At 37.4% G+C, this 26740-nt stretch overlaps 1 protein-coding gene across 6 annotated transcripts in view; it reads left to right on the forward strand.

The window, feature by feature from the left end:
* Positions 1 to 26740, forward strand: part of Fam172a (family with sequence similarity 172 member A) — a 438504-nt gene that overhangs the window by 241360 nt on the left and 170404 nt on the right. For 5 of the 6 annotated variants that reach the window (XM_045134031.1, XM_045134026.1, XM_045134032.1 and 2 more), the window contains one exon: positions 24472 to 24588. The exons of the other annotated variant lie outside the window; for it this stretch is intronic. In XM_045134031.1, the coding sequence (XP_044989966.1) occupies positions 24472 to 24588 (117 nt within the window). The remainder of the gene's footprint in view (positions 1 to 24471; positions 24589 to 26740) is intronic. 6 annotated transcript variants of the gene reach the window in all.

Here is a 26740-nt window from a genome sequence, read left to right on the forward strand (position 1 = left end):
TGATGTTTTCTTCCTCTTTGCTGCACTCCATATCCTAGGAATAGTGTTTATCTAGCTATTAAAAGTAACCCATTTTAAGAATTCACAGGAAATGTGAGTTACTCATCAGTATATATTCACTGTCTGAAGCTGAGATAGCGCTGCGGATTTTTCAGATCCAATTGATCCATTGCACACGTTCCCTCCCTAGGTTTCAGGATGTGCTTCTATTTGCATACGGCCCTGGGCAAGGTTCTTTTCCCCATTGATTGGCCTGTCTAAGGCAGCCTGATGAGTTCTTACATTGATCACTTTGTCTTTTCTTGGAAGTCAGTGTTATACTGAGTTCATCTCAAACATTCTAGGGAGAAGGTAAAACTTTACTGCAGATGTCTCCATTTCATTCAGATGGTCTTTGGAGTATAGGCACTTTTGTGAGAATAAGTATTATTTCTTTCTCTCCTTATTTGGATGTTTCTGCAGTTTGAATGCACTGTAGACTACAAGGTTTGAAAAAAGCTATGTTAAAGAAAATTGCAAAAGTTTAAGCCACTTATCTTATGCTATTTTTATTTTTTCAATGTATTTTTATTCCTGCTTGAAACCATTTTCTTTAAGGATGATCTCCCAAATGTAGATATAACTGAAATTTACTGGTACTTGCAGTGTTACCACTTGTCTTAGTTTCAGATGATGCGTACTACTGTATGTGTTCAGGGAAAGAAGGTATCTTATTTGTTTCCCTGTGAATCAGTGTTTTAAAATGCTATTCACCATGGTTGGCAAGGTTAATATGAGTCATATTAACCTGTCAAATATAGAATTATAAAAAGATCTATATATCAATAATGGATAGGATGTTTCATATCATAATGGAATGGAAATCTAAGCCTTCAGTGAGCAAGGAATATTATAGAACTCATATTGGCTGGTTCTTAATCAACATTTACATTGTCTCCCAAAGAATACAATTGTCTACACAGCTAAGAAAATGCCCATTAACTGCATTCAGTTTGCTACAGGTTTAGTGAAGAGTATAAGGTAGTAACAGTGTACAAGGTGCTATCCTTCTGTGAACCAGCCTGCTGATTCATCAGAGCTTGTGTGAGGCTCGAAGGTTACTTTGGAAAAGGTTTAGAGATACGTCATGACTAAGTTAACTGTTGTGCTATTGGTGACATAACTCTGCTGCTATATGCTTTAATGGTTTTCAAAAGCATCTTTCATAACACCTATTACAATTGAGGATAATTTGAGGTATGCTCTTTTTTATTTTTTCCTCAAGTTTTATTAACATTTTCCATGATTATAAAAAGTATCCCATTCTAATGCCCTCCCCCCCCCCCCCGCTTTCCCTTTGAAATTCCATTCTTCATCATATCCCCTCCCCATCTCAATCAGTCTCTCTCTTATTTTGATGTCATGGTCTTTTCCTCCTCTTATGATGGTCTTCTGTAGGTAGTGTCAGGCACTGTGAGGTCATGGATATCAAGGCCATTTTATGTCTGGAGGGAGCACATTGTATGGAGTCCAACCCTTCCTTTGGCTCTTACATTCTTTCTGCCACCTCTTCCGCATTAGACCCTGAGGCTTGGAAGGTGTGATCAAGATGTTACTCAGTACTCCAGTCACTTCTTTCCAGCACTATGATACTTTCTGAGTCATCCCAAGGTCACTGCCATCTGAAAAGAGAAGATTCTCTACCCAAAGTGAGAGTAGCATTAATATAAGGATATAGATATTAAGAGAAGTGCTTACTGGGCAGTTTGATAAGCATACTATATACATTTTTCCAGACATCAGCAGATGTTATACTCCTAGGGCTCATGACTACCCCTGTTTTAAGCTTTCAGTATCAGGGATGTGTTCCCCCCCATGGAGCGGGTCTCCAGTCCAATTGGAGGGCAGTGGTTTCCACCATGACAGACGTGCCACTATTGCACCCATTGGCTCATTTGGCCTGGCTGGCCAATTGTAAGGCTTGCAGTGTCCACTGTTGAGTATCTTCACTGGTGGTATCTCTTTCTCCCATTGAACTACATGTAGAATGGCTTCTTCCAGCTTTCTGTCAGCTGGTGTACTTTTTTTTATAGAGGCCACCATCTTGAATATTGTTAAAGTAGAAAATACATTTAACAGAAAAACATGGCATTATTTTTTTTACTCATTTGTTTTGCTGACTTCACTCAGTATATTCTAGACCTTAATTGTATTAATCATTGTTTTGTAAATTCTGCTGATAAAAATTAGAGCTTGCATTCTCTGTTTAATTAAGAAGAACTAGAAGCTCATACTTTAAACTCAGAATGAATTAAGGACTATTATATAAGCTTAATAATCCTACCTAATTGCTCAATAATGTCATTTGCTATCTTAAAATGTAAAACCTATAACATTAAATATGTACATGATATGTTATCCAGCCAGTGTCTATAGAGAGAATTTATTATTCATGCAAATAACATGTTAGGAAACACAAGATTCTATTGAAAAATTAGATTTGTGGGTAATTAAAGCTTAACAGTAATTCCAAAAAGTCTTAATCATTTTGTTGTATGCATATTATAAAGTGTGAAAAGTATTCATGAAATGGTGATGATGACTGATGATTTCGTATAGTGTGGTACTTTGAGGAAAAAAATCTATAAAACTGCCAGTGTAAAGGCATATAAAAGTATTAAAATAGAAAATCTCTTTTTAAGTACTTAAAGTGGCAATCTAAACTGAATGCCGTTTGTGGAAATGCAGTTATTACACTGCAACTTTTTCATTCAGTGGCTCTCAATTTGGCGCAAGTATAGGGCTCTGAAAGTGAAGAGTGAATTGTTTGTTCATTTTGACCAATTAAAATAGAACATGCATCATCATTTATAATGTACTTGCCTTGGGTGGTTAATGTGACATATCAGGATGGGTGAGTATATATCTTAAGCTTCTGCTAACTATGCAGAAATCTCATGTAAGATTGCTTTTACCTCACAAGTAAGGAGAGTCACAGTACCTCATGATCAAAGAAGTGAATTCTGCTGTTGAAAGTGCTGTTCCTTGGCTATGTGGGAGATCTGTCATGTGCACACTGAACAACTCTGTGGTGCTGTTCCTTGGCTATGTGGGAGAAGTGTCATGTGCACACTGAACAACTCTGTGGTGCTGTTCCTTAGCTATGTGGGAGATCTGTCATGTGCACACTGAGAACAACTCTGTGGTGCTATTCCTTAGCTATGTGGGAGAACTGTCATGTGCACACTGAGAACAACTCTGTGGTGCTGTTCCTTAGCTATGTGGGAGAACTGTCATGTGCACACTGAGAACAACTCTGTGGTGCTGTTCCTTAGCTATGTGGGAGAACTGTCATGTGCACACTGAGAACAACTCTGTGGTGCTGTTCCTTAGCTATGTGGGAGAACTGTCATGTGCACACTGAGAACAACTCTGTGGTGCTGTTCCTTAGCTATGTGGGAGATCTGTCATGTGCACACTGAGAACAACTCTGTGGTGCTGTTCCTTAGCTATGTGGGTGAACTGTCATGTGCACACTGAGAACAACTCTGTGGTGCTGTTCCTTAGCTATGTGGGAGAACTGTCATGTGCACACTGAGAACAACTCTGTGGTGCTGTTCCTTAGTTATGTGGGAGATCTGTCATGTGCACACTGAGAACAACTCTGTGGTGCTGTTCCTTAGCTATGTGGGAGAACTGTCATGTGCACACTGAGAACAACTCTGTGGTGCTGTTCCTTAGCTATGTGGGAGATCTGTCATGTGCACACTGAGAACAACTCTGTGGTGCTGTTCCTTAGTTATGTGGGAGAACTGTCATGTGCACGCTGAGAACAACTCTGTGGTGCTGTTCCTTAGTTATGTGGGAGAACTGTCATGTGCACACAGTGAACAACTCTATGGTACTGTGGGAAATTCACTATAAATCTCATTATACCCAACAGCAACCCCAAATCCAAGCAACCTGTAACAACTGCAGGAAGTTGTCAATATGTCCCTAAGCCAAACATAATTACTTTGTTGCTTGTGCTTACGTTTGTATCACTTCATCAGTTTCATATATGGCCCTAAGTTGGGGAAATACAAGTTCACATTTGATGGAAAAGTCATGGTTTGTGGCCTCAGAATGAGTATGATGGAGTATGATGCATGCACTTTTTATCCCTGCTCAGGTAGTCCTTAGGTCCTGGGACTGGTCTCCCTGTGTGCGAGTGTGTTTAGTTGGAGTCTGATCTCTGATCATTGTGGAGTATTTATTACTGAAGACACTCCGAGGCTCTGCTGTTCATTGTTAGAAAGTATAAAGATGGAACAGTAGTCACGAGGAAAACTTTGTCAGTAAAATCCATTACTTTTCCTGATAAGAATAAGCAAGGAATTGCCAAAAGAACTTTCAGAGTATTGGTTTTTCAGAAATAAGAACAGTATTTTGTTTTCACTTTGTGAGAAATTATTTTATTCCTGTTACTATTTTCCAAAGGCAAAGTGACACATAATTTAGATGGATGGTTGTAGATCTTAACTTTTTTGTCGCATAGCACATTTAAGTCAGGAAATTTCTCAAAACACTAAACTACTTTATGTTTCCAAATCATTAACCTTTGACTGTTTTTAAATTCATCCTGTCATAAAATCTCAAGTTTTTGGTCTCACTACTGAGTAAAATTTGGTGCTTGTAAGTTTCTTGTCATTCTTTATATTATTAAATATCTCTTAAAACTTAATTGTAATGCATTTGTGACATTTTATTATATGTGAAAGTTCCAAAATTTTTAAATAATCAAAATTCAAACTTAAAAACTTCAGTTTACAAATATATGGTCTTTATGTCAAAGTATTATTTTTCTGAGAAATAAAAATTATACAGGGACAGAGATGGCAAGAGAGCCCTGGGAAAGGATGAAGAAATAAACAACAAATATGATAGACAGACAGACAGATAGATATATATGAAATCCATTACTTTGCATGCTACCTTACAGTTATGTAAAATCAGGAAAACATAATAATTTAATACCTTTCTTAGTCTTCCTTGTTCCCTAACCCAAGATAATAAAATTTGGTTAAGAAGCAAATTTTAATTCTGTCAGAAAATATGAGCATCTTTAAATGATGTTTAAAGTCCATGCCAAAGAAATAATGATAGAAGATTTATACTCTGTATACTCCTTTTATTCTATCCAAATTTTAACAATGTGGAATTATTTGTAAAAATATTGTACATTATTATTGTGAAGAAAGCTATTGTTATATTTAAAGTTCTTTATTTAATTTTTTCTCAATAATTTGATACAGAGGTATGATTGTTTAATTATATGGAAAATCTTACTAAATAATTTATATACATATCATGTCTTATCTACTAGTTAGATATTTGGATGAATGTATCTATGTGAAGGAAGTATCTTTTTTGATGCTGTCTATACGTTATATGATTTTGTTGCTAAGAATTTCACAAGAATCCTCCCATTTAGAGCAGACATGAAATAAGTTGCATTTGAGGATTTTCTGGAGGCTTTAGGAAGTTAAAGCTGAAAGCTCATACTTAAAAGTCATGTTTTCTTTTGTGTCTGTGTCCAGATATTTCTAGATTCTCTTCTGTAACAAAGTTGTTACAGAAAGAAATCAAATGTAGTCATGCCACATTCATGCAGATAGTGCAGCCTGTGGGATCTAAACCTTTTGCATTTCTTTTTTCTTTGGAGCAATGACAAGCGTTGGGAATCACTTTCCCTTTCCAACTGTATGAGAACCAGCTTCACACTCTTCATAGCCCCTTATATTATCTTTGTCATGCAGCACACTTGACTGTCCCTTTTTCTACCAGGAAAATCCTGGCTGTGCATATTTCACCATACAACCCTCAGACCAATACATACAGAAACATTCTGGGGTGAATCAAAAATTCTCAATTTTTATCTCCAAAATTGGAAGCTTTTCCAAACGATTTTAGACCTTAGAACTTTTCCTGTCTCTTTTTCGTGGGAGTTTTGTGAATTTCATATGGGCACCTTCTAAGACAGAATTAGAAATTTCACATCACTTTGTTTCTACATTATTAACAAATTATCACTAGCCAGTCTCCAGTTAAATTAAAAATTTAATTCTAAGTATCCATGAGTATTAAAATTTTTAAAAGACATAAAAGAATTTTCTATGCATAATGTTTTAGCCTGTTGAGTTATTGCAGGAAATCACTTGTTTTAAACAGGGCTCCTTTTCTGAGTAGACACCCTAATTTGGCTTTTTACCACCACCTGTCTAAGGTAGCTGATTACTGATAAGAGAAGAAAATCCATTTTCTGTAGAAATTTTTATGAAAAGTTAACATTTTAATACATCAAAATATGTACTAATACAATAACATGAATGTTAAGATTCCCTCTTCTGTTTTATTTTCTTGCAAACATTAGCTATATTCTGGTAGAAGTAAGAGGGGTTATTGATATTCTTGGATCACCTGAGGTGTTATCATCCTACCAAAGTTAAACATAAATATCCATTAGGCATTTTAGAACTCGTTTCTAAATTTAAATTTCAGTTTAAGTACCTGTCTACTGTTAAATGTTATCGTGGACATTCTATTTATGTCTTGCAAAGAGGTGCATTTGAACCTTCCTCATCTTAACAGATAGCGCAACATAAGAATCCTTTCATAAAAGCATAATTACGTTTCTTGCCTTTTAAAATGCAAAACTATTAGTATGTGCATTATTATTTTACATGGAAAAGTGATTCACAAGTGAATTCCTGCACAATGCATGTTTTAAATAGCACTGAACCTTTCTTTTGGCTTGTACTTTTTATGCAAATAAAATTAAGCAATAGTTTTTTCCTATTAATTTGGTTTTCATGAGGAATTTCAAATGTATGCACTCTGTCCTCCTGGCTTTTTTAAAAAAAAAATTCGGTTTTTCTTACATTTTCATTTGTATGGATACTTCATTTTTGTTTTATTTTTCTTTTTACCACTTTTCTTTGACAAAAGGAAATGGCATTGATAGTGAAATGGTTGAGTGAAAAGCCGCTTGATCTTTTTGTCACATGTCACTCAGTAAATTTTAGGTCTTTATAGCTTAACGTTTATTTTTTCCATATATTAAATTAGAAAAATATATCACAACCTATATTTTGTTTAAAAATAGGTCAGTTATGTATTGTAGTTTGTTCATGGTAAGGTATATATTTTACTGATTTGTAGTTAACATTCAGGAGCCAGTATTCAGTAAAAGTTACAGCGTTTTAAAATCAGCCTCTGTTATTATCGAAGTGCACGTCTCCTTTTACCACGGGGGAAAATGTGTAAGCACTCTGTTCAGATTTAATTGTAGTTTGGGATGGGTTGTAAGCCTTCAGAGTCCGCTCTGACCATCCACTTCATCCATTCAGGCCATGCTGCTTGTATTGTGCATTCAGCAGTTCCCGTTAGACGTCTTCACAGTGAGTGACTCTGTTGGCCTTGCTGACACCCGCTTCATGCATGGCCTGTTGTTCTGGGTGGAATTTTTTTCTGAGCTGCCTGAAACATGAAAGGCATCTTGGCCATGTCAGTCTGTGCACAGTGTGTGTGTGTGTGTGTGTGTGTGTGTGTGTGTGTGTGTGTGCGCGCGCGCGTGCGCACACGCATGCATCCTCACATGCATGCAAACATAGATACACACATGCATATTCCTGGGGAAATCAGTATTAAATGGCCCATTATGTGGTATGACTTTCTGTACATGTAGAATAAAAATTATGAATGATAATTATTTTATAATTTATTACATCCATATTGTTTTTATCATTCAGTTCAGCTAACATGAGCAACTTTCCTGTAGCTGTTATTGTCCACAGTTATTGACACTAGGGGGCACTGCTCATCCTCAGTTGCATCTTTCTCCAGCAAATGAGTAAAAATATTCAGCTGATTTCTTTACTCTTACTTTAATTAACAATTGAGTTTAGAGAACTGTAGGCTAAGTGAGTCATCGTTATTTCGATTTTATTTCTAATGCTAATATAGAGTGCTAACACAAAAAAGTAGAGCTCTTGATTCTTATAAATAAATACTGTTTCTAGTGTCCCATGTAGTAACTTTTTCTCTGTTGGAAAGGTCATTTTTCAGTGCAGAAGGGCAAGTTCGCCCAGAGATGAGGTTTAGATCCCTTGCCAGCTATGCCTGTAGCCAGAAAATGTGATGAGCAGTTTTAGAAATGAGGTGAGAAAAAGCTTCTAGGGGTTCATGTGATTCCTACAGGCAAAGGTCAAGGGAAAGATCTGCAAAAGGTCGAAATAATGAGTCCAGTTGGCAAGGGTTTGTGCTTTTGGCTTATAGAAGTTTAGTGTTCATGTGTATAGTTGTTAGCATGGACTTAGTGCAAAAGTGCCTGGGGACCTTTACAAACTATTGTAAGCACTACTGAATCCTCATTTTCAGACAGTCACTAAAATGAGCAGACATCCTACCATGTATAACTATATTTATAAAGTACAGCTGTGGCTACTAGATGAAAATTAAGTGAAAAACATTTTCAGTTACTACTTATACTATGAAATCTTTATAAAAGCAAAGATTGTTGTTCAGTTTTTAGAATTTCACTGTTTAAAGTTTAAGTACTTATGTTACAGATGAAGGTAACTTATTCCTAAGGATGCTAATAGCATTATTGTGTTTCATATAAAATATACTATATATATGCTATATAATATCTCTCTACAGTATGGAAAGCAGTCAGCAGCCTCTTTAGAATATAGAACTGGTTTTGTCTTGTTCTCCTGACACACCCAATCCTTGACAGAACTGAGGAAATTTCATGTATCTCCCCAACCATGCCTTATCCACATGAGAAATGTAGTTCAGTTGTCATGTATTTTCATTAGAAAAAGGGTACTGTTTTCATATAAATGATTAGAATAAAGCTTTCTTGTAGATTTTAAAGTTTTCATGGAATATACTCATATTCTGACCAAAGAAATAACAATAAAAAAATCCCAATATTGTCAGAATTTTCTGAACACTAGTAAAATACCTAAAAATAAAGCAGGGGACATTAAAAATAAAATTCCATTAAATGAGCATGAAGGAATTTTTTTTAAACTTTGCAGAGAGAAATGCGTATACATATTATCCTTAATTTTTTCTGTTCTAATTTTCCAAATTCCCTTTTTTTAACCTTTTTTTATTGTTTCTTTTCATCAGAGAGAAATAGAGAATTGGCATGCCAGGGCCTCTAGCCAGTGTGGTTAATCTCCGGGTGCGTGTGCCATGTTGTGCACATGTGTGACCTTGTGGCACATTGTGCATCTGGTTTACGTGGGACATGGAGAGTTGAACATGAGTCCTTAGGCTTCACAGGCAAGCACCTTAACTCCAGCCCCCAAAATGATATCTTATAGGGTGTGTATAATAACATGTTTTTAAATACATGAAATGTGACTAATTTTATGTGGTTTCTAGAAAAAGCATTGTCAAGTTTAACAAACAATACCGTAAGAAATCCTATCTGCTTTTTTTTGTACAAGTATTTTTCTTTTCCTCATTCTTTATGGCATGATAAGTACATTAGCCAATCTCTGGTCCTTAGTAATAGATCTGTCACTTACTAAGGACAAGCACCACCTAGTCAGTCCTTATCAGTTCTTTAACAAAATACTGATTGATCAGTATGGGACAGTTTTTGTTATATTCAACATTTTATAATTTGAAATGTTATTTTCCTGGTACTAACCATCTCTAAGCAATCAGTTGCCAGCCCATTTATAATAGGTTTTTCTCCTCCTAGCAGGATGTTGCTTTTGGCTATAAAAAGCTAATTTCAGATCCTGATATACTTGCATTAATTTTTGAGACATTGGCTGGCTGTAGAGCAGCACAGAATAGCATGAACATCACACCACTGTGTGTAGCTGTCGTTCATTCCTGAAGCCGAAGAAGCGGTGATAATGTGAAGGCTGCAGTGTGTCTACGGGAGAGGCGGACCTGACCGAACGGGCCTCAGAGACGACTCCTAAGAGACCTGAAAGAGAACCATAGCATAGAGAGATGGGGGTGAAAATTCAGAAAACTACATAAGGGCATATAATTCTGTTAATACAGTCCTGGACATCTTTAAACTTTTTAATGATAAGAATAAATTACTATCTTAAGTAACAGACCACATCCTCTAACCAAACATCTTTGCTTCAGCATGGGAAAGCTCATTGTAATGTTATCTTTTTAGAGCCATAAGTGTTCTCTTAAAAACATATGACGGAGATGTTCATCAGCTGGGATGTTTGCTGTAATTCACCAATAAATTTGAATAATTTGACATAATTCTGACAAAGATGAATGTTTCCACATTCATTTCCATAGTAAGGCAGTGTCTGCCTGAAGAAACCAGTTTGACTGACTTGACCTGCCAAATTGATCAGAAAAAGAATGAAAACAACAGCCATTCAGTTCACAGAATTAAAGCAGTTTATGTGTATCAACTACCTTGGTGGCCTGTCAATGTAAAACTTATGTAAAAGTAAGTCACTGGGGGGCCTGCAGCATTACAAGGAAACACCAGGACATACTACTATCAAGGTATGACTGGCGCTTGTGCTTTTTGATGGGACACTGGAGTAGAGTAAAGATGAGATTTCATCAGTTGTAGAACTTGACATTTGATCACGTGTTACTCCTTGTCACGCTACAGGTGACACCAAAATCACTTCCACGTATTTCAAAAAGCAGTGGAGTAATTTCTAGTGTCCTTGGCAACCTTTCATTCTTTCTTCTGTGTGATGTTGCAGGTGAAGCTGTATCATTATTAATATTTAAACATGTTTCAGTAAGTCATGATAGTAGTAACTTGTAAGCTCACTTTCTTATGAAAGAACCTCAGAAGGATAATTGCATTGCATTTATAACTATGAAAGTGTAAATATTAAAGCAATAGTCTCTAACCCACACACTCCCGGATGAAATAAAAATTGACATCAATATCAGATTACCTCCTGGAAGTTTTTATTTAGTTACTGGAAAATTCAGCAATAAGTTTGTTGTCCTTTTTGCTTAAGGAGGAAAGGAACTGATAGAACTTAGTGTGTGCTGATGGTTGTGTGGGAAGAGACAGACTTAAGGAAGCTTTGCTTTGCCTGACAACTCAGTGACAGAAAGTTGTATGGTAGATTTCATCATGACACCCACAGTGGCAGGTTGACTTCTGATTAAAGGGAGTGAGGAATCAGAGCCATGGAAACTCTGTGTTTGCTCTTCCTTCCTGTGCATAGTCTTTTGTTGTATTTCCTTTTTCTCCAATTTATCATACTCCAGGGTATAATGAACCTTCCCCTCCAGGAGTCACTTTTACTCATTTTCTCCTTTTAACATCCTCTTCTCTTCATACACGGTGATGCTTAACCAGCCTTCTTTTATAAATATATTTGCTGAAAGTTTCTCTCTCGTTCACCAATTTCTGCATCATGTCTATATAATTTTCAATCTTATTAGATAAATCAATGTGTAATCTGTTTTGTATATTGCCTATTCTATTAACACTTTGTAAAATAGTGTAAGAATTCCAGGCTGTATGGCTGTCAATCTGCCACCTTTCTTGCATTATTTCAAAATTCTGAAAATGTAAATGAAGTAATTAACCTGATATAAAACAGTGACAGATAATTGACTTTCTAAATTAGTGAACTACTGACTCTTTATTATATCTTTGCCATTTTTATAGGATTTCATATCAGCTAAATTGGCTACTTAACAAAAGGTGTGATATAACAAAACCCTGCCTCCTACCATAATTCATACAGATGCTTATTAAATATGCTGTGCTGTGCAGCTGAAATGCTATATTTATTTTAGATTCTTGCTGTTTGAATTTCTCCATACTCATGAAGCTGAGGTAAGATTTAGTACTAGTAGGAGGGACTCTACATCATGGACTCAGCTGGTGGAATGGTCCCTAAGAAATGGACACAAGAAAGAGAACGGAATTTTTAAGAGTCCTCCTCATGCACATACCGCCCCTCCTCAGCATGAGTTTTCAGCACACTCAGGCATCACAGCTGTCATAGGATGTCTAAATGATGGGCTTCAGGGTCCCTCTCTCCCGTAAGTGACCTGAAGCCCCACCCCAGTGTTTTCCATTGAGATGGATATTCAGAGAGGACAGTGGACTGTGGTGGTGTTTACGGTTCACTAATCTCCGAACTCAGAAGTGCTCCTTTACTCCATGTGGTGTGTGTGCACGTTCTCTATATGAAATGAGTTTGTAGCTTTTCTATACACCAGTAAATAGCTCCCGCTCAATTTTCATATGGCTTATGTACTAAATAAAGCATCTGAACGTCTTATCTCAAAATGTGTTTTATTTCAAACCTTTTATTTCTAAAGAATTCCATAATATCAGGAATATGAGCCATGCTTTTATAAGAAAAATGTCTCCAGTATATAATCAGAATTACAATTTAAAATCTCAGCAAAAAGAATTTATGATTGTTGGTCAGTATACTACACATTTAAATGGCCTTGTAAATAGTATATTGAATACAGCTTTCTTCCTGAAACAGCATTTGCTTGGATATTTAAGCAGGAACAGAAGTTCCAGGTATTTAGCATAAGTTTCTAGGTAGAAGAGCCATCTGGAGATCCTTGTTCAAATATTTTCAAACAGTTCAGGAAGCCTGAAACTTACATGTATTATAATGCTGTCATTTTCCCATTTAAAAATGGGTGTCAGCCTGTCCCAATGTATGGCAACTGTAATAACCCAAAATTGATTTGCACATCCTGTTTTAATTCAGGTGATTTCAGTTTCTCTGGTCAAGAGCTCCTCCTGCAATCTGTGTAGATCACATCACTATGAGCTTTTCACCTCATGAATCTGATCCCACAGAAGTACGATAAATAAGATACTCCTGAATTGCTAGAGGAAAAACCTTGAAAATCCTTGGGAACAAAGGACAGCCACTATGTTTTGGGAAGAGATCAAGCTCTCAAATGTCTTTGGTCCACCTATTGATTGGTACGACTTCATTTTACTCCTGGTATAAGGAATAAGGCTGGAATATGAACGGCCGATGCCTCAGTGAATAGACCTGGACCATGCTCATTCGTTCTTTCCCTCTCAGCCTGTTATGGTAGGAGTAGAATGGTAATGTTTGTATACTTTCTTTGAAGTTCAGTTTATTTTGGACTTACGTGCATACATGTTTGTATCACAAGTTTACCTTACTTTATCTTAAAAACATTTCATTTGAAATTCAGAAAATTATTCTCCAGTTGTTTTATACAATACATTTTGAAATTTGTAAGTTTGATTTGTTCTTGCTTTTTACAAATCAATACTTCTTACTCTTTTAGCTTTATATTTTTCTCTTTATGATCTTTAGTGCAGAAATAATTTAAAATGTAATGGGATAATAAGGTGTCTGACTGAGGATCTAAATCCAAGAGAAATCTATTTGATTGACATTAGTGAGATAATATGACCTTGAATACACAAATAAAAGAGTATTAGGCACATTGAAAAGACATTTTGCACTGGAATCGACAGTAACTGAATGCTGTAATCTCTATTAAGCCGGTGGTAGATTTTGCTGTGCAGTCTCACACATGCACCCTCTGTCCTTTCTTACTTGCCCTAGCTCTTGCAAGTGCTCTTAGCAAGTAGCGCTCAGTCATCTATCCCCATCAGGGTAAGGGACTGCCTCAGATACTTTTAGTTCCATATTCAAAGACTGATGATGAGGGAGAGTAAAGACTATCAAGGCCCAGCTTGGACCTGCATCACACCTTGGCATCTTTCTCCACCCATTTCTGTGTCTTTCCTTTCTCCTCCTCATCTGTTAGGATGAAGGACCCTTCTTAATAAACATCCTGCATGCCAAGAACTGTGTCTGTTTCTGGGAGAACCCAACCTGTAATACAAAGTCTTTCTGGTGCTTCCAACCACATAGCCCTCTGACTTCTTGAGCATCCCGTCACTGATACATTCCATTTCTTAAAATAGCACCCGCATTCAAAAATAACATTTGAACACCTATTGTGTGCCAGTCATTGAGCAACAAGTGGGAATGGGGTGTTGGAAAATATTATCCTACCCTCAGAAAGCATCTTAAGAGGAGGGACAGCAAACCAATAATTGTTAGTGTATATGTGTTTCAATGAGGAAGACATAGGATAGAATATACAAACAACTATGATCATGTATGTATGTATGTATGTATGTATGTATGTATGTATAGACATGAAGTTTGGAATTATAAAATTAAGCTTTGGCAGTTTTGTGAACATAGAAGTTTCCCTGCCATCAGTTTCCTTACCTATAAAATAGGTACATAATCAGTCAGCTTCCAGCCAACTCAAAAAAGAATTGTTCCTTGAGAGGAGACAGGGAAACAGTACTTATGTAAATACTTGGAATATTCTTGGCCTCTACAGAGAATGTCTGAATCCACTTTCTTTCTAAATTGTTAATTATTCCTAAAGGTCAGAAACCATCTATTACTAGAACAGTTTATAAGTGAGGCTTTGCCTTTTTGTGTCCATGCTATATAACTGAGTTTGTAGTCTTTAACATATATTTAAAACAGTGTTGGTAATTAGAACCCGGTCTTTAATAAATATATTAATTTGTAGGGAGTAATTTTATGAACTTAAAAAGTTAGCCAGGTATGGTGGCACATTCCTTTAATCACAGCATTTGGGAGACAGAGGTAGGAGTATCATTGTGATTTTGAGACCACCCTAAGACTACATAGTGAATTCCAGGTTAGGTTGGGGTTAGAGTGAGACCCTACCTTCAAAAGCCAAAAAGAGAGAGAGAGGGAGAGAGAGAGAGAGAGAGAGAGAGAGAGAGAGAGAGAGAGAGAGAGAGAAAGAGAAAATAGAAAAGAAGAGAGGAGAAAAAGAAAAGGAAAGTTAAAGTTCACCAAACATCTACGTGAAAATTCATGGCAAAGTGTGTAAGGGAAAAAAATCTACTCAGTAACATTCTCTAATATACTATTTTTCCAGTGTTTGTTTCAGCAGAAAATCCCATTTATTTTCCTTCTTTTCTCCCTAGACCAATAGAATGTAATGCTCTAAACCTTCAAGACGGACTCTGCCCTTAAATACATATTCTTTTTTTTAATTCTTTTTTTTTAATTTTCATTTATTTGAGAGCAACAGACACAGAGAGAAAGACAGATAGAGGGAGAGAGAGAATGGGCGTGGCAGGGCTTCCAGCCTCTGCAAACGAACTCCAGACGCGTGCGCCCCCTTGTGCATCTGGCTAACGTGGGACCTGGGGAACCGAGCCGCAAACCGGGGTCCTTAGGCTTCACAGGCAAGCGCTTAACCACTAACCCATCTCTCTAGTCCTTAAATACATATTCTTGCACCTCCTAAATCTATAGGAAATTTCAGCTACAGGCCTTCGCACCACTCAATGATTGATGATCTTTAGTATTTACAGACTTAAGATATTCCTAATTATATATTCGATTCGAGAACAAACAAACTAAGACTCAAACCTGATTTTAACAGGGTATTGTGAATATGGAGTAACTCATTTCAGAAACATGTTTTAATGTTTATAAAGTTTTAACCATCCAAGACTATGTTACTACTTAAATGTCTTCATTGCTAAGCCTACTTCAGATTTGGGGATTGACAGTGTTCAATTCTGGCTTATACTCTATAATGTGTCTTCTTCAGGTAGTTTCAGTTCTGTGTTTTTTAATATCATGGCTACTACAGTCTGTCTTATTCTAATAAAACCTATTAATCAAATAAGTTACCACGATGGTTACTTCTACCATTTATTTGATAGTAAGACTTTTTTTCATTGCAGTTTACTTGGTTCTGATAATATAGATCCTAGTTGTGTTCTTGATTAGTAAACTACACTTTTCAGCAATTGCCTTTTCCTCCCACATTTATTTTTTTTTTTAACCCTGGTTTTCCCTCCCAAGTTGTCAGTCACGTAATGTTTGTTTTTCCTCCCTTTTCCTTTTCCTCTAAACCTACCTTACACACTTACACATGTGGTTGGGTTTTTTTTTTTTTTTTTTTTTTTTGTGGTTGAGGAAGCCTGCACGTGACAGCATGGTCTAGGCAGGAAAGGAAAAGGAAGTTATTACTGCTCGCTTCTGGCCGCCTGCAACAATAAATCATAACTTGCCATTCCGTAACTGGTGACTAGAGACTTATCTTCATAAATGCATGTGACCCAAGAAGTTTCAGTTTACATGCCCTATCCCTTGGTGTTCTTGCCTGTGGAGAGCTTTTTCCTTCCTGAAATTAGACAACGGTTGCAAGAATTGAAGTTAGGACTTCAAAGCTCAGGAAAAGAGAATGTTGTCTTATCCTGTTGCTACAGTGCAGATCCAGCTGGCCATGTTTACCTAACCAGGGTGTGAGACAGCATGTCCATCTGTGAGGGCCTTTGCACAGCGTTGAGCCTCACTCTCTCATTTGAATTTAGAGACCTTTTAAAATATGTCTTGTATGTTTCTTTGCATGGTTATTTTTATAGTGAAAACTATACAGGTACATACTTCAATTATGAAGCATTCAGAAGAATAATATGTAGTAGGATATTTTTCCACTTGCTAGAGTGACATTTAATGTCTGTATTAGCCATACTGCTCTGTGCACATGGGGTGTAGGGTCACCCTGTTCATAGTCAGTGATTTCTTTTCAAGCATGTTAGGCAAGCCCAGATGATTTCAGAGGTTTAAAGAGGTGGTAGTAAAGATGGGTAGAGTTGTTTTGTTATTCCTCAACATGTCTTCTTTCTCAGCATGATTTCTGATGTCATTGAAGAGTCCATTGATACCATCACTCAAAGAAAGGATGCTTTTCAAAAAATAGAAATAATTGTCAGAGTAGTAGTAATTAATAGTTGACATGTTGATTTCTAACATGTCTTACGTCTTTCTGCTTCAGCAACTTTAGGAGGGGACTACTACTATTGTTCCCAAAATTATGAACTAAATCAAAACAACAAAATATAACAATGTCTAATTTCAGATTCTTTGCTTTCATTTAACTACAATACATTGCAAAACTACTCTATTGCCTTCCACTGGACATATCTTGGTGATTATTTTGTTTTTGTTTTTCTGAGGTAGGGTCTTACTCTAGCCCAGGCTGACCTGAAATTTACTATGTAGTCTCAGGGTGGCCTCAAACTTATGGTGACCCTCCTACCTCTGCCTCCCCAGTGCTGAGATTAAAGGCATGTGCCACCACGCCTGGCTTTGGTGATTATGTTTTTATAGACATCGATGTAGTACCTCTGTGTCAGAGTGGTAAAGGAACTTTCTTTCTCTAGTTTGGCATGGCTAAGTTGTGACTTCATACTCTGTTGCCACCTGCAGTCATTCTGGAAGCATTCAGTGGTGGGAGACAAGTAAAGCTATCCTTGTTTTCAGGTGTGTGGTTCTATGACTAGTCTAGTATACTGATGAGAGTAGACATACTAATCAACTCTTATCTCTAACCCATAGGGTTATGGAAGAATTATTCCACATAAGCAAAGGAACCACCAGCCCTTCATAGATTTTTTTCATTATAGATCTATAGCTTTGAAAAACAGTATGTGTCATTAAAATGCATTTATAAACTGAGCCTTTGTTAACATCTTCCACATGAATGAGGGGCGTACACTGGTCCATATAACACAGAATAGCATATACCATGTGTTTTTACGACTGCCTCTGTAATAGTGTGCTACGTACCAGGTCCTCTGCTAACTGCTTCTCTTTTTCTTCATTTAATATTCAAAATAACCCATGATTGAAGTACATTTGTCATCTCCACTGACAATCAGGGAGATTGAAGCACACAAAAAGTCAAAATAATTTATTTGAGGTATCATACCTGGAAGTGCCAAATAGGGGTTTGAACTCAGGAAGTCTGACTCCAGAGTCCTTAAATTTGACTTATGAACACTGCGTGAATAATCACTTTTACTTTTAAAAATAAATGCAGATTGGAAGTGTGAACTGTGAGAGCTGAATGCCATTCTAGTCTGAATTTCCTACTAGGTGGTTTAATGTGCACATTGCATGGAATGAAGCCTGGGCATTGCATTATGATGCCTACAGGCGCTAGCTCCTGGGGACAATCGGGCTGACTTCTGGTGTTAGAGCACAGGTGCCATTTGTTCCGTGAATAGTGTGCCACTGGGATGGGCGGTTACCAAAGAAGGAAGAGTGGGAGTTGCATCTGACATAACAGAGAGGACTGGCACATCCAGTGCTGGCTGGTTGGTATCTTAGTGCAGGACACACTTGTAACTAAGGGGTCTGGGAGCACAGGGCAGAGGGCCATACGATAGGGACTATCCAAGGAGAGTGATGGAAGAGGGTCAAACCGCATACAGTCTGCACTCAAGTAGCAACACTGCATGCAATTATAGTCTGCATAATGAAAGGGTGAAATGTACCAGCTTTAATACTCTACAAACCTGTGAAACAACTTCATCTGAATTCTTAATGAACGGAGCTTGAGAGGGAGCCAATCTACTTCTATACACACAAATACACACACACAGACACACACGCACACACGTGTGTGTGTGTATGAAAACATATATTTTAGATATATATTTTTTAAGACACCTCAAACCACAGCTGTGCTGTTACCCAGACTGATGATTCATTCATGCTCATACAGTAGTAATGATCCTCTGGTTTATAGATGGGTAGTCATGTCAGATCCTAATTTGAAGGGAACATGTGTTATTTGGTTTTCTTTCAGAATGTTCTTTCCTGTGCAGGAAATTCACATGCTGTAGCCCTCACAGTACATATGTGTAACACATGTTATCATTTAAAATAAGGTAATGCCTTTCTCTTTTGGAAACTAAAGCATTTTTCTGTATATGTAAGAACACACTCTGCATGCAGAGGTAAGATGGGGCTGTAGGCTGTGTACACACCCTGAGCCCGGGCCGTGCCGCCCTCTTCCAGGAGGTGCTCTAAACATAAAATGCAAGAACAGTAAGTATCCCGAGTGCAACAGCCATGGGAAAATAAAATTGTTGCTTCTTTTCGATTAGTATGGAGCCAGCCTAATTCGGAGCTCTCCTTTTCTTTGGATTTGAAGTCATTTATTGGATTGGGTTCAAAGTTTCCAAAAGATAAGACCCAGAACTAGGGATATGCCAATGATTTTACAGTGGAACATCACTAAGACACCAACTTCTCCCTGCCTTATTTAATTTAAATTATGTTAGTGTTTAAGACATTAGAAGCATCTGTATTTTCTTTTGTGGGAACAAGATCATGGAAGGGTTATGGAAGAAAGAAAATCTAGGGGTGAAATACAGCAGTTTAGAAGTATAGAATGGAAATTGAACATTTAGGATCACATGAAGCTTTTAGATTTGGCCAGGGGTTTATTTAGACAATAGCAGGTACATCATTTAAGGGGCTTGAGGAAAACATAGTAAAGTTAGGTAGGCAGAAAAAGATTGCCTGATTCCTTGAGGGAGAGGGGGCAGCCTGGCAGAGAAGCCCGACTGCTCCTGAAATGCAGACGAGGTGGATTCTAAGGACCTGGGCTGCCCAGGCCCCATCTCTGCCCGGCTGTTCTTTATCTTGCCAGATATGCTACTTTGTGAAACACCTACCAGTTTTGCAATAGTTACTTAAGTGTCCAGATAAGTAGGTAGAATCAAAAGAGAAAACAAAAACATCAGGTGATAAGATCAAGTATTTTGTATTCTAGCAGCTTAATTTATAAAAATGTATAACTTTATTTCTTACCTAATCTTTATTTATTTGATTTTATTTTTGAAGTAGGGTCTTGTTCTAGCCCAGGGTGACTTAGAACTTACTCTGTAGTTCCAGGTTGGCTGTGAACTCACAGAGATGCCTCCCCATGTTGGGATTAAAGGTGTATACTATCACGCATGGCCTATTATTTTTTAAAATATTTTATTTATTTATTTGCAAGCAGAAAGAGACAGACAGGCAGAGATAGAGAAAATGGGTGTGCCTGGGCCTGTAGCTGCTACAATCTCCAGATGCATGTGTCATTTTGTGCATCTGGTTTTACATGGGTAGTGGGGAATTGAACCTGAGTCATTAGGCTTTGGAAGCATGCACCTCAACCACTGAGCTATCTCTCTGGCCCCATTGTTATTATTATTATTATTATCATCATCATTATTATTTATTAACAGGTTTTTTATTAATTATGTACAGTGTGTATGCAGCCATGTTGGTACCATCGTTGGCTTCCCTCCTCCCTGTCTCCCCCCCCCCCCCCCGCAGGGACTTGCTTTGTTGGGGAATGTGGGTTGTGCATTGTGGAGTTACCCATCAGTTAATCAGTTAATCAGGTAATAGGCAGTGTCTCAACATGTGGCTCTAACAGTCTTAACGCCCCCTCTTCTGCAAATTTCCCTCAGCTATGTTGGGTTCGTTTTAGGTCTACTTCAGTGATGAGGTCTTGGGAGCCTCTGTGTCTGTAGGTCTCTGGTTTGGTAGGAGTTGAGTGTTCTCTGTGTCTATCTCCTTCACCCTTGTGCTGGTACCAGGTTCACCAAGAAAGCAGCTCTCTTGCTCATTTCCCCAATTACTCTTGGTTTCAGCTGGGGCCCTGGTGAGGTGTGAGAGACCTACAAGGTTTCCCAAAAGAAGACAGATTTCTGTCAAAGTACTTGATGACCCACCAAAGGTTAGTGGTAAAATCCTACTGCCAAAGATACCATATGCTGTTGGTACGGAACATGGAGTGACCTGGCTGGAATCTGGAAGAGTCAGTCCATTATTATTTAAGTGCTCTGTATTGTTAAGGTTTTCTTTTGATTTGTTTGTTTTTCAATATAGGGTCTCCCTCTAGCCCAGACTGACCTGGAATTCACTATGAAGTCTCAGACTATCCTCAAATTCACAGTTATCCTTCTATCTCTGCCTGTGGAATTAAAGGCATGGGCTACCATGTCCCACAGAGAGAGAATGGGTGCACCAGGGCCCCTAGCCTCTGCAAACCAAGTGCAGACACATGCATTCGAACTCAGGTCGTTAGGCTTTACAAAAGGCAAGTGCTGCCACATTGAGCCATCTCTGCAGCCTGATTGCCAGGTTACTCTCGGCTGATACCTTGTGTTACTTTTGCTCCTAACTGCTTCCTTTGCAGCACTAACTGCTGTTCTGGACTGGGATCATTTCCATTAAATACTGTTAAAGGAGCTAATCAAATAATTATCGATGATAAGACTATTATATATTACTGAGTAATAGATCAGTGTGACGCATATGAAATGACATGTGTGCCGTAGTCAAGCCACTGTGTCTCACGTGCTGTCTTTGTGACTCACATCACATTTCTTAATTTCCTCATCTGCAATGCATGTTTGGCATATACTTCTGTATTATTTGTGAATAAAATGGGAAATAATTTTGATTTACTGCTATAAAATTTGTTGACTATTTAAATATAAATAAATATCAAACGTGCATAAATATTGGTTGTGACTTTAGAATGTTGATATCTGGGACATCAAATTATTTTAATTATTCTGTTGGACCATTGACTGAAGATATCGTAAAGAGAAATGAAATAACTTGCTTTCGTTTTGAAAGATTGAGTATAGATTTTAAATTGATCTTTAGTGTGATTTTCTAAATTGATCAATGAGTAGGTACTCCATATTTCATTCAAGAATACACACAATTATTTAGGTCATAGGATCTTGATGTTTTTAGAGAATGTGACACCTTTATATCTCAGGAGAGAGAAGAATACACTCTTCAGGGCCTGCATGGTGGCACATGCCTTTAATCTCAGCACTTGGGTGGCAGAGGTAGTTAGATCACCATGAGTTCAAGGCCAGCGTGAGACTTCATAGTGAATTCCAGGTCAGCCTGGACTAGAGAGAGACACTACCTCAAAACAAACAAACAAATCATACACACACACACACACACACACACACACACTCCAGAAAAATATTCACATATGGACAGAATTTTACAAGGAATTTCAAGGTATTCATATCAAAGGATTCTAATTAAATACTATTTCAATATTAGATTGAAATGTATAAGTACTTCAATTATATATCTTCCTACTTTTCAGATTTTTTTTTGTTCTGTTTTTTGTTTTTGTTTACTTGGAAGTAGGGTTTCACTCTAGCGCATTCTGACTCAGAACTTACTCTGTAGCTACAGGCTGGCCTCAATTTCACAGAGATCCTCCTCACATCAGCCTCAGCCTCCCAAGTGCTGGGATTAAAGGCATATGACATCATGCCATGCCTCTGCTTTTCAGATTTCTAAAGTTTCCATGGGATTATTTTGAACAGTATTATGAAATTTGTTTATTCCATTTATTTCTCATTTTTTTAATTAGTTCATGACAATTTCATACATGTGCATAGTGTGCTTTGATCATATTCAGCACCCACCACTCCATGTTTGTTTTATTCCATTAAGGTCTGTTTCTTACCCAGTCCTAATTCAGCCTACCCTGCTATTCCCATTCCTGTTTTTTTCATCAGTGATCATTCACAGTTGAAGGCCATGAAGGAGGGAAGGAAGACTACACCAAGCTACAAAAGCAGGAAGTAGTGGCTTTGGGTGGAAATTGCAGTTCTGACTACTAAATTTGGTCCCAGCAAAGCTGAAAGAAATAAATAGTATAAATACAGTTTTAATTCTCTACAGTGAAATATTAGAAATTCTTTGCGACTGGATTCGTCTTTAATATCTTTGGGAAGTTAGCCATTCCTTGCTTCTAATATGAAATATGAAATTAATTTTTAAACTCCAATGTCCTATAACAGTGTATTGGGTATGTTGTACTAGACTATAATGTTGCTTAATGTAATGTAAAGAAAAGTTGCATATTACATTCATTGTGTCAAATGTCTACCAAATGAACAAAGAGATTTTTTCTGTTTACCAATCTAACAACTCCATGTCTTTCCAGTTTGCATAATTTTAATCCCCAAATTTTTATGTTTTGTTTATCTGCTTATCCTATTCATTACTAAACTTTATTGTGTCTCACAAATGTATCTTGATTTATTGTTTTCAAATATTATCTAAACAAATCTGCATGTGTTAATAACAACCACACTAAAACTCATCTCAAATACTTTAAAATACATGTATATATTTAGAATTCCAGAAACACAATTATTATTTTGTAACTTAGTCTACTGCTTTAGTTCTCTAAATGTGTTACTATTTAGGAAATAAAAGTAAGATCATCAGATTTTTCCATTAGCAGGATGGATTCACTAGTTTGGGAAGAAAGGAAAAAGGAAGGAAGAAATTTTCAATTTAAAATGCCATCAGACACTATTTGGTATCCAGGGCATGGCCTGTACTATATTCTGCACGAGCGTCCATTGCCACTCAAAATTCTCCTTTTTTTAAAATGGAAAAATCATAGAAATTAATAGCAAAAGGTAGATAATTGCTTTTTTCTTTAATATAAAAATTTATTGAGTGAGGGCTGGAGAGATGACTTAGCGGTTAAGCGCTTGCCTGTGAAGCCTAAGGACCCTGGTTCGAGGCTCGGTTCCCCAGGTCCCACGTTAGCCAGTTGCACAAGGGGGCGCACGCGTCTGGAGTTCGTTTGCAGAGGCTGGAAGCCCTGGTGCGCCCATTCTCTCTCTCTCCCTCTACCTGTCTTTCTCTCTGTGTCTGTCGCTCTCAAATAAATAAGTAAATAATTTTTAAAAAAAGTTTAAAAAAAAATTTATTGAGTGAAAAGACATTTAATGCAAAGAAGTTAGAAAAGGCATTATGATGAAATATGTTTATTATTTTTTGTGTTTTAGATAATCTTTATTAATCTTTCTTTCATTTTAATATGCAAATTAGAATCACTAGTATTCATAGATTAAAATATCTTTGCTATACAATTTTTATTTTTCAATATCATTATCTGATAAACTACTGATGGATTTGTTATATCATCAGTCCTCTTTGTCAAAATATATTTAATTTTATAAACATAATGTATAGAAAGAATCAAAAATGTAATAGCTGACCTCTTGAAAAAATATATTAGATAGCAAAATAAAAATTACAGGGTCATGATGAAGAGCCAGCTGCTTCAACTGGAGAAGTTAATTAAAGCTTATAGCTTAAAGTTATAGCTTTATCCACTTGTATGCATCTGCTGAAAGTAAGTAGAAAGTAGTTATGAGTGGCTAATAGTGAACCCCAGGTACTGCCTTTCCTAAAGAACTAAAATAAGATGTAGTGGAAGAAATTTGTAAAAGAAACCCTTAGGGATCCCCCCTGATCCCTTTAATCCTTGAATTGTCAAACCACCTGGAAAATAATAGAGCTGATAGTTTGAAGACTTAAGTGGTATTATCTATTTAAAAGAAAATATTTGGCATTTTCTTATCTACAGATGAGAATAGAGAATGTATTCATATACAAAAGAGTAACTGTGAGTCAGAAATGCATGTCTTATTTTTCATTTTTATTAGATTGTCTATGACTAAGGAGGTTACATCCAGGAAGAAAAATTAGAGCCAATATTTTATTTTTTTCTTTTTAAAAACAGATGATTCAACGAGAAGCAGATGTAAAAAGTAAGGTAACGGCTGTGGCATTGACTGACTCTGTTCACAATGTGTGGCATCAAGAAGCTGGCAAAACGATTCGTGAGTGGATGAGAGAGGTGAGGCTTGCCCCCCTCAGTGCTGAGCCTTGCTATTTTGAGTCACGTTTGTTTCTGTCACCCCCACCCTGCACCCCCTTTCTAGAGATGGAATACAGAAATCTAGATATAAGCACAATAGTAATAATAATCATAATAATGCCTTTCAGAATTTTGTAAAATAGTTTTCCCTCCCTTTTGAGTATAGGCCGTCATGTATATATACAATATGTTTCATCACTGTAGCTAAAGAGACTTGATGTTAAAAGATTCCCTGATGTTTAATTTTTTCCACTAGCTATTTAGTATTGACATGGCTTAATTACAAGGAAGAAACTTAATGTACACTCATTCTTGTCCTTTTCTTCTTTAAATATGGCTGAGATATCAACTCTGAAATTGGCTCACTAAGGCCAGCAGGGGGAGAAGAAGCCAAAAGCTGAAAGCAATGCAGGACCCTTGAGCTAAGAGAAAGAAACCCATGGGCTGACCCCAGTCTGGCCTCAAGCTAAGGAAGGGTATTTTCTTTCCTGCTGAGTCTTAAAATTAACAAGGACTCACTGAGCATGCTCTATTACGGTTTTCAAGCCCTTCAGCCCATTTTTTTCTTTATCCTGTTACAGATACCCAATTAAAATTTTCTCTTTTATTATATTTATCTTTCTTTTGGGGCAGTGTGTGTGCAAGTGCATGTGTGTGTGGGGTGTGTGGTATGTATACTTGTGTGTGCAAGTTCCCATGCAGATGACAGAGGTGAATGTCAGGTGTCCTCCTTCAGCACTTATGCATGTATTACCATGAGACAGAGTCTCTCACTGATGTCTGGAGCCTTTCATTATTCACAAGCCCCCGTTATTCTCCATTCTCTGTTTCCCATAATACTAGGGTTGTCTACATGTCCGGCTATTTCCGTGGATGTGAGGGGTGGGATTGAACTTGGGGTGAATCAGGCCCTCATACTTGTATGAAAAACACTCTTACCCACTGAATCATTTCTTCAGGCTATGCTTACTTTTCTGATATTACAAGTAGTTGATAGCAGCCATGTGATAATTAGTGATCATTAGTAATGGTCATAATACCTTAATAATCCATCAATTATAATAATTTTTAGTCCGTAATTCACTTGCCATTTGTATGAATGAGCTGATTGACTTTCCTAGATTTCTGTCGGTTCTGAATAGATTCCTGAATACCTCCTCATCTGACCCCACTGGAGTAAACTCTCCCACAATTCCTGTTGCAAGGTTACTGATGTTTGAAGGACTTTTGAATTGATAGAAGGGTTTATTCCTGTAATCCATTCCTGTGCTATAACATCCTCAACTCCTAGTCACTATTGCTGTTATTTTCCAGTGGAAAAGGTCCTTTCATCAGACAAGAGTTGGAAATATTTTCATTCCAGCCCTGGTGCAAACATACAGAAGTTCTTTTAGAAGTTGTCCCAGTCCTGTGGAGGTGACTCAGTGGATAAAGTGCTTGTCCAGCAGCCACGAGCACTTGAATTTGTGTCCCCAGAACCCACAAAGTCAAAACCCTGCAGTACTGGCATCTGTGATCCTAGTGTGTCTGTGGTGAAAAGAGAGGAGGAGACAGGAGAATGTGCCAGAAGCTTGCAATCCAGTTAGCCTGGCAAATGGAGCAGTGAATGAGAGACACTGCTGCAAATGAGCGAGGAGGCGAGGCCTGAAAGCCAGATGTGTTCCTTTGACCTCCACCTGTGTACCACGACACACCCACGCTCACACGCATGAACACACACACACACAGGTCATCTTAAGACATAGATATTTTGGGGCCACAGTGGTCTTCATTGTTTCTTTTTTCACCATGCAGCTACATCTTGAATTGCCCTTTCAAAGGATCTAAGATTTTTCAAGAAATTTCTTGTATTTCTTACCCATATGTTTTTGCGCTTATGAATGTGTGTGTAGTATTGTGAATGGGTATGCATGTTTGTGTGTAGCCGATTGTGTATGTGCATGTACCTGTGTGCACACACATGTGAAGGCCAGAGGTCACTGATAGACACCTTACTCAGTTGCTGTCTGTGTCATTGTAGAGGTGGGTTCTCTGTCTGAATCTGGAGTGCGCTGCTTCCATCACACTAACTAGTCAGTAAGCCCCCGAGATCCTTCTGTCGCTAGCTCTGCATAAAGTGCTGCACTGGCTT

This window comes from Jaculus jaculus, chromosome 14, assembly GCF_020740685.1.
Source record: "Jaculus jaculus isolate mJacJac1 chromosome 14, mJacJac1.mat.Y.cur, whole genome shotgun sequence".
Lineage (NCBI taxonomy): Eukaryota > Metazoa > Chordata > Mammalia > Rodentia > Dipodidae > Jaculus > Jaculus jaculus.